Below are 9,504 nucleotides of genomic sequence, written 5' to 3' on the forward strand. Positions count from 1 at the left end.
TGATGTCATCCCACACACACAGGCGCCACCTGCGCCGGGACAGAGAGGTCACAGGCTGCAGGCTGACATGGAAGAAGCCTGCAGCCTACATAATGTACGGTGGCCACAGTATTCATAGTACATGTGCCGTGAATACTGAAGAAAACTCAAGGGCAGGATTATCCTGGTTTTGCAGACTGTCTGTAAATCTACTGATGGTTTGCAACCCCGTACACTGATCAGTGATTTCCCAACTCTCTGTAATTTCACTTTGCACATGCTTGAGCGTCTGTATGAGCAGCAGAAAGCTATGAACAATTTTGTCCAAGATGCCTGTCTTGTGCTAAAGCTCCTCGAAGAGGGCACAAAATTAGTCAGTAGGGAAGACTGCAGCATGGACAACGTTATCCCTCTTATATTTATCTTAAAACAGAACAACAGCAGAAAAAAACATGCAACGCATCGTTCTGTCTGGCCTGTAACTGTTGGGGACACACAAGAAGAAAGTCTCATGGAGGAGGATGATCAGAAGCTGACACCGGAGGAGATGAAGGAGCAGGAGAATGAGGATGATACCCAGTCATCTCAGTGGGTTGTGGTGCCAAAAAGAACTGGGTCCTCGGGCACACTGGCCAGATTGACAAGCTCTATGTTTGCTCATTCACAAGCATATCACTCACATGAAGGAGTTTGATTATTACTGGTTAGATATTCTCTTACATCCTCGCTATCAAAGCAAAATGGGGAAATGTTTTATTTCTGGTGAAATGGAGGCCAAATTATTGGGGATGAGCGAACCCGTGAATGTTCGGATAAGCTGTGTTCTGCCGAACTTTATAGGTTGGATAGAACCGGCACTCAGAACAATAGGAATTCACGTGGAACTTGAATTAAAATATTTATTAAACAGTAATATTACTGTTTAATAAATATTTTAATTCAAGTTCCACGTGAATTCCTATTGTTCTGAGTGCCGGTTCTATCCAACCTATATCTGTATGAATTAGAACCAGGGGGTGTTTCTTTGAACCTGTGCACCTATCGTGATAAATCAGAGTGAGCCACCTACTTACTACTCTTTGTAAAGCATTTCTGCCGAACTTTGTTTCAAAGTTCTGTTCTGGTACCCGAACTTGACCCTTAACCCCATTGAAGTCAATGGGGACCCGAACTTTGGGGCTGTAAAATGGCCATAAAAAAAGCCATAGAAAGGGCTAGAGGGCTGCAAAAGGAAGCAAAATGGGGGTAAGAGCAGGACAATTGCCCTGCAAACAAAATGTGAATAAGGAAATGACTTATAATACATTAGTGTTGAGCGCGAATATTCGAATTGCGAATTTTAATTGCGAATATCGCCACTTTGAGAATTCACAAATACTTAAAATATAGTGCTATATATTAGTTTTCACAAATATTCTAATTGCGAATTTATTGAAAATTTATTGCAAATTTATCGCGAATATCGGCACAGCAACATCCCTAGAAACCAATAGGAAAGTTTCCTATAGTAGTGTTGATCGCAAATTTTCCTATTGCAAATTTTATCGCAAATTTTCCGATTGCCAATTTTCGCAATCAAGAAAATAATGACGAGATCACAAATTCTCAAATTCGTGAATATATGATGAATATTCGCCCAAATATTTGCGAAATATCGCAATTTTGAATATTGCCCCTGCGCTCATCACTGTAATACATAACAATAAAAAGTAATAATCTTGAACCAGGACGCAGATGTCTAAGTGGAGTAGGAAGCTGAATAGGCTGTGACGTGGCGGTGTAGGTGGAAGAGGCAGAGGAGGAAGCCAACACTGATTTTGTGTTTTTTTTGGGGGGGTTATTTATTTTTTATTTATTTTTTATTTGTCTGTTTTGTCTGATTTCTGTGTGTGACCTATAACCATTTTTGGGGTGTGGCTGGTATACTTCTCTACTCATTAGACATTATAACAAACAATAATCTTGAGTTAGGAGGTGGAGGTGGAAGAGGCGGAGGAGGCAGTCAACACTGTTTTTGTATTGGTGTTTTTTTAATTTTTTTAATTTTTAATTTGGATAGGCCCCAAAACATTAGTAAATGGCAAACAGAATGCACAAACTGTGCTAGAGTATAACAATGGCTGGATATGGCCGGTATACTTCTCTACTCTGCTATTATAACAAATAAAAATCTTGAGCCAGGAGGTGGAGATCCGAGTGAAGGAGGAGGTGGATGTGGCAGTGCAGGTGGAAGACAAGGAGGATGCGGGGGAGGAAGCCGACACTGTTTATTTAATTTTTGGTTTGTGGAGGCCCCAAAACATTGGGAACTGGCAAACAAAACGCACAAACTGCGCTGGAATATAGCAATGGCTGGGTGCAGCTGGGTTACTCCTCTACTCTGCACAAGGTACAGACAAGTCCTGTGGGATCCGTGCCTAGTTCATTTTACTGAATGTGAGCTTGTCGACATTGGCTGTTGTCAGGTGGATGCTCCTGTCCGTGATCACACCCCCTGCTGTGCTAAACACACGTTCGGACAATACACTTGCTGCAGGGCAGGCCAGCACCTCCAAGGCATAAAGGGCAAGCTTAGGCCATGTGTCCAATCTAGAGACCCAATATTTGAATGGGGCAGACCCATCAGTCAGTACGGGCAGACTTGTGCACACGTACTGTTCCACCATGTTGCTGAAATGCTGCCTCCTGCTAAGACAGTCCATATCAGATGTTGGTGTTGGATGTTGTGGCGTGCTGACAAAGCTTTTCCACATTTTGTCCATGCTAACCCTCTCTTCTGAGGTGTTGGCGGTGCCCCAGCTGTGTTGGCGACTTCCTCCTCCTCCGACTCGTGCTTCCTCAGAACCCCTGCTGTCAGGAGGAAAAGCCGTCAGTAGCGAGTCTACCAGCGTGTGCTTGTATTCACGCATCTTCCAATCACGCTCCTGTGATGGAAGTAAGGACGGCACATTGTCTTTGTAGCGAGGATCCATCAGGGTGGCCACCCAGTAATTAGCACTGGTTTCAATCAGGGGAACTCAGCGGTCATTGCTCAGGCACTGCAGCATGTAGTCGCTCATGTGAACCAGGCTGCCCAGAGGCAATAACAAGCTGTCCTATGTGGGAGGCGTATCATCTGTGTCATCTGTATCCCCCCAGCCACGCTCCAGTGATGCCTGTGAGGTGATTTCAGCGACACCCTGCTGTGAACAGGGTTCCTCCTCCTCCTTATCATTCTTCTCATCATCCAAAACAGTGCCCTGGCTGGACAGTTGTGTACATGGCCGCTGTTGGTGCAGGAACCCACCCTCCGAACCACCTGTGGATGACTGGCCTGATCCCTGTAACTCCGCCAAAACCGGAAAAAATAAAATCTATTTTAGAGGAAAAATTGTTAAGATACAACCTGTATATCACATAATGGAGGGCCTCATTGACATTGTGGTGCAATAGTTCAGGTAGTGGGATTCCTACACTCATAAAGCCTATGCACTAAGTGAAAGGGCTGCCAAAAATAACAAGGAACCGGCACTCCAATACACCCTTTATAACACATAAAGGAGGGCATCATACACTTGAAAAGTTTGCACAAATATGTAGAACAGAAGGTGGGCCAGTCCTTGAGCCTGTCGGTGTCTGCCAAAATGCACGGCAGCGCTGATGTGTGGAGCTGTTACTATGGTCAGGGACAATACATGTCCTTTACGGCCCACTGGGTGAATGTGGTTCCTGCACAGCCACACCAGCAACTTGGCCAGATGACGACGCTTCTGCCTCCACGTTCTCATGCCGTTGGTCCTGCGAGAATGTCCGCCTCTGCCTCCTTATCCACCACGTGTCCTCAGCCTTCACTGCAGAGACAATTCACAGTGCTCCTCCAGCATACCACATGTGCAGGGCACAGCGGTGTCACGCTGTTCTATAACTCATTTGCCTGAGCGAATGGAGTCACACAGGGGAGGAACTGATTCGTATCCTTCAACAATAAATTAAAATTCTGGCTATCTCCGCGACAACTGAAAATTGTAACCATGGTGAAAACAACGGGAAGAACATGGTGTCGGCGCAGCATCAAGGAGGGCGCAGCATCAAGCATGGCGCACATGTTCAATCTTGTTGTCAAGTGGTTCCTGAAGTCTTCCACCCATCTGCAAGACATCCTAAAAATGGCCAGGAAACTTTGCATGCACTTCAGCCACTCGTACACCACAAAGCACACCCTCCTTGAGCTGCAGCGGCAGAACGGCATCCCCCAACATAGGCTGATATGCGACGTTTCCACACGTTGGAATTCCACCCTCCATATGTTGGACCGACTATACAAACAGAGAAAGGCCATAAACGATTTCTTGATGATCCAAGGGACAGGAGTACTCCCCTGTGTAACTTCGATGTCAGCCAGTGGCAGCTCATGCGTGACACCCTGCTGTTTGCTCAGGCCCTTTGCGGATGCCAAGGTTTTTGTCAGTCGCCAGGACTACGGGATGAACAATGTTATTTTACTGCTTCATGTCCTGGAACAGATGCTGTTAAATCTATCAGGGGACTGGAGACATGAGCCACATGAGCCCTGTGGGGGCTGAACTGGAGGAGGAGGAGGACAGTGGAGCACAAGCAATATGTAGCGAATTGGGGTGTTTTTCTACACAACTGACAAGAGAGGAGCAGGAGTAGCTGGAGGATCAAGAGGGAGATGAGGAAGACGAGGCAGATGACCCAGGCTCACTGTGGCAGTATGCAGTGGAAATTTAGGCAGGGAGTCTCTCCAAGTCACTTGTGGCCTGCTGTCATGGTGCGGTTCACCGTGATGTGGATTGCCGTACAGGCTGGCTGCACGCCTTTTGCGTACTGGCTGCGGTGTTCCATGCAGGCTGGTTGCTTTTGCCTGCTTGTTGGCTGCGGTATCTAGTGTGTTCCTGCCCATGTGTTTGTGTACCGCCTTTGGATGTATCATCTCCCTGTGGGTATGTCAGGTTGGTGGTGCTCTTGCGTACTGGCTGCAGTGTTTCCGTGCATGCTGGTTACAAGGGGCAACATCCTGTATTGCAGCTTGGTATGCTGTGGTTCCTGGTTACCCCTGACCTGATTTGGTACCTCCCTGTTTGGTTCTGATGGGGTTCACCTCCCCTGGTCTGTTCCTCGAAGTGTCCTTTCAGGTGCGCTCGTTAGGCTGCTATTTCTGCCTTTGAGCGTGGAGTGTTGGGGTCAGTCTGTGTGCTTGTGGTCAGTGCTGTTAGTTCATGCTGTCCTGTTTCTTTGTGCAGTATGGGGGTCAGTTCTGTTAATTTAGGCTGTCCTGTACCCTGCTATGTCTTTGGTCAGTTTGTCCTTGCTATGCCTTGTGGGTGTTTAACCCTTTTGCTCTGCCATGTCTATCTATGTTTGCTTTGCCAGGTTTTGCCTTTTGCTACTGACCCAAGGGGTCATCTACGTCTTGGTATGTGCCACCTGGTTCTGTATTGTTGTCTTCTGTCTTGAACCATGTCTTGTACCTTGCTATGCCTCATCCATGCCCTGTTCCATGCCATGCCTTGTTCCTGTTTTGTATTCTGTTGCCTTGCTATGCCTTTCCATGTTTCTGTGCCATGTTCCTGTCATTGTCTGTCTGGCAGTCCTTACTGCTCCTGGTGTTCTATTCATGTTTGCTTCTGTCATTGTGATGTCCATGTACACCTTCAAGAGAGGTTTCCTGTGTTCCCCGGAGGGGGAATGTCCTTCCTATGCTATGTCTTGTACTTGTCCTGTACCAAGCTATGTCTTGTCCTTGTCCGGTACCATTCTATGCCTTGTCTTTGCTCGGTACTATGACATGCCTTGCTCTGGTATCTCCTTTGCCGCCTGTTCCACTGACTTGGTTTACGCTCTGGAGTCGCCCCTGGCAACTACCGTGGCTCAAGCCTATCCTCACCATCGGAGGCTCTAGTGAAGACCAGGTAGTTGCTTAGTTACGCCACTCCAGAGTATTGCTAGTCAGTGGCACAGTGGGTTCTCATTCACTGATCTGTTCAGTGCATTGAGGTCTTCAGTTATAGTCATTGTCACATGCCTTGTTTCCTTTGTATTAGTTATGTGCTCCATGGTCCTTGGCCTGTTTGCCTTTCCCCACTCGTAAGACGTCCCGGAGGTTCCCCCATGAAACCCCTTGGCATGTGACACCCGCTACATGCTCACTTGCTTGGGTAGTGACAGCCGAATTGTCACCATTTGGCAGACCGATGACTTCTGGCTCTCCACCTTGTTGGACCCTCTCTACCAGTCCAAAATAGGGGCCTTTTTTACACCCACTGAGAGGGAGGACAAACTGAACTACTATAGAGACATTCTATGTAGTCAGTGCCTATATGCGCCATCGTCCATCCTCTCGCAGGTCTGACCGGAGGAGCCCTCTGTGCTCTCGTTCCACTGCCATGGCTGCTGTGTTGGGGTGGTTGGGTAGGAGCAGTACTAGTTCCATCAGCAGCAGCTTGAGTCTAGAGTCGCTGATGAGCAGCCACACTGTGGTCTCCTCATGCTGCTGCTGCCACCTCCACACTATGTCACCTTGCTAGTCTGTGGCCTCCTGATGCAGCTGCCACCTTGACACTCTGTTCTTGTGCCACTCTGTGGCCTCCTCATGCTGCTGCTACTGGCACCTCCACACTATGTCACCTTGCCACTCTGTGGCCTCCTCATGCTGCTGAAAACTCACAACTGTGTCTCTAGGCCACTCTATGGCCTCCTCATGCTGCTGCTGTCACCTCCACACTATGTCATTATGCCACTCTGTGGTCTCCTCATGCTGCTGCCACCTCCACACTATGTCACCTTGCCACTCTGTGGTCTCCTCATACTGCTGCCAACTCACAACTCTGTAGGCCACTCTGTGGTCTCCTCATGCTGCTGCTGGCACGTCTACACTCTGTTATTGTGCCACTCTGTGGCCTTCTCATGCTGCTACTGCTTCGACCTCCACACTATGTCACCATGCCAGTCTGTGACCTTATGCTGCTGCTTCCACTTCAACACTATGTCACTGGGCCACTCTGTAGCCTCCTGATGCTGCTTCCACCTCACCACTATGTCACTGGGCCACTCTGTGGTCTTTTCATGCTGCTTTCCACCTCACCACCATGTCAGTGGGCCACTCTGTGGACTTCTCATGCTGTTCTCTCCCTCTCCCCACTCCATGACTGGGCAATTATTTTGCCTTTTTGGCCTGTTTGACATCATCATTTATTTGACCCTTCTTCTGATCTGCCAGAAGGAAGGAAAAACGAGACACAAAATGGATCCTATCTATGTAGCAGCTGTAAGGCCTGTATGGTCCCATCAGAATTGGCTTATGATTTGGTAGCCAAAAGCAGGAGTGGGTACAAAACACAGAAGACATGAAAATATTCCATTCTCGTGTCATCTCTGTTTTGGATCCACTCCACTCCACTTTTTTTGGCTTTAGCAATACTGATGGGTTACTGACCAAATTCTCAACGAGTGAAGGCGGATGCTCAACAGACAGGATCTGTTTTTGGGGGTTATTGTTCTGACGGATCTGAGGAAGGGCAAAATAATCAGTGACATCAACACAAACTTACTGCTGGCACCATCTCTGCTCTGTCGGGGGGGCTCTACTTGTATAAGCGTTTAATAGAACAGGTTCTGTAGACAGCTATGTAAAATCAGCTGACGACGGTGTAAAAGTAGTGCGCTTCTTGGCGCTAACATCGACCTGTAAGGCTGAGTTCATACTTGAGTTATTTGGTCAGTTTTGGCCCCGTGACTGCCAAAATAAGTGAAGTGTGCAGTGATTCTTAGAGCGACGCCTGTCATCTGCATGTTATACTGACTCACAGTATTATTTCACTACCACAGCAGACTCCCTATGCGTGGTTGCTGCAAGGCACAGTGTTCTACACCACTATAGAGGCTTTCTGAAGCCAGGAAATAGCCGTTTTTTTATGTGATTCACCACGAATAAATTCTGATCGAATCTTTTCAGAGAATTTGCTGAACCGGCTGAATCAAATTTTTGAGAAATTTGCTCATCTCTACAAATACCGTATATTTCCTAGAAAGCCAGAATATCATATTAGGCGCTATCCTTCCTTTTTTATCTAGATATATCAAGACATAACCTTAGTGATGTACTGTATATAAGATAATTTATTTTACCAGACCATAAGCTTATGAAGTGTTTCCTCCACAGCTTTTCTAATTTCATTATTCCTCAGACTGTATATAATAGGGTTGATGAAAGGTGTAAACACTGTATATAGCAGTGATAAGATTTTGGTCATAGAGAGCGTCAGACCTTTTGTTGGGACAACATATACACTGAAAAGAGTCCAGTAGAATATGGAGACCACAATGAGGTGGGAGCTACAGGTGGAGAAGGCTTTCCGTCTACCAGTACTGGATGGAATCCTTAAGACTGCTAAAACAATACAAGTGTAAGACAATACAATAATTGTTGTTGGAATGAAGACATTTGGAAAGCCTATGAAATACATCTCTAAATGAACAATGGAGGTGTCAGAGCAGGAAAGTTCTAGTAATGGAAGAATATCACAGAATAGATGGTTGATGATATTTGGGCCACAGAAGGTTAGATTTGCTGTTGTTATAGTGTAAATTGCATTAATGGAAAATCCATAGAACCAACAAAGAATGCCCATTTTCACACAAAATTGAGCTGTCATGATAGAAGTATAATGGAGGGGATTACAGATGGCCATATATCTGTCATAAGACATCACTGTGAGGAGGAAAAATTCTAATGATTCTACAGAACCAAAAAAATAGAATTGAGTGATACAGTCAATAAAAGGAATGATTCCCCCATTATTCAGTAGGATATGGAGCAGGTTGGGGACAATATCAGTTGTTAATAAGATGTCACCGATGGACAGTTGTGAGATGAAGAAGTACATTGGAGACTGGAGGTTCTTGCTGATGGACACCAGGGTGATGATCAGGAGGTTCCCACATATTGTCCCACAGTAAACCACCAGGAGAAGACAGAACAGGCAAAACTGACTTACCACAGTCACATTAATCTCCTGTGTACAGAAAAGATAAGAGTTATCCTGAAAAAAAACAAAAACGTTAATTTTAACAATTTGGAACTAGTCGTCCAAATTTGCATCCTGGATAATATATTATACTACCTTTTCCATGACACTCGGTAGTGCTAAAGACTTAATGAGCTTCTTACCCACCCATTTATTCTAAGGCCTCTTCCACACGACCGTATGTATTTTGCGGTCTGCAAAAAAAAGGATGACATCCGTGTGCAGTGCATTCCTTATTTTGCAGAACGGAACAGCTGGCCCTTCATAGAACTGTACTATCCTTGTCCATAATGCGGACAATAATAGGACATGTTCTATTTTTTTGAGGAATGGAAAAACGGACATACGGACCAGGAATGTGAAGTGAATGGTTCCGCATATGGTCCGCAAAAAAAGCGGAACAGACACGGAAAGAAAATACGGTCGTGTGCAAGAAGCCTAACTTATAAGTCAAAAAATTTAATTTGGGTCCATATCGATTCTACCCAAATAAAAAGTG

General features: G+C 45.9%; 1 protein-coding gene across 1 annotated transcript; it reads right to left on the reverse strand.

The window, feature by feature from the left end:
• Nucleotides 1–8,102: 8,102 nt before the first annotated feature.
• On the reverse strand, nt 8,103–9,110 carry LOC120989391 (olfactory receptor 1020-like). Its single transcript, XM_040417466.1, has 2 exons — nt 9,102–9,110; nt 8,103–8,993 (listed from the first exon to the last, which is right to left on the reverse strand). Exons 1-2 carry the CDS (start codon nt 9,108–9,110, stop codon nt 8,103–8,105), a joined length of 900 nt encoding a protein of 299 aa, XP_040273400.1.
• Nucleotides 9,111–9,504: the final 394 nt, after the last annotated feature.

The sequence above is a fragment of the Bufo bufo genome, chromosome 1 (assembly GCF_905171765.1).
Source record: "Bufo bufo chromosome 1, aBufBuf1.1, whole genome shotgun sequence".
In the NCBI taxonomy this organism is placed as follows: domain Eukaryota; kingdom Metazoa; phylum Chordata; class Amphibia; order Anura; family Bufonidae; genus Bufo; species Bufo bufo.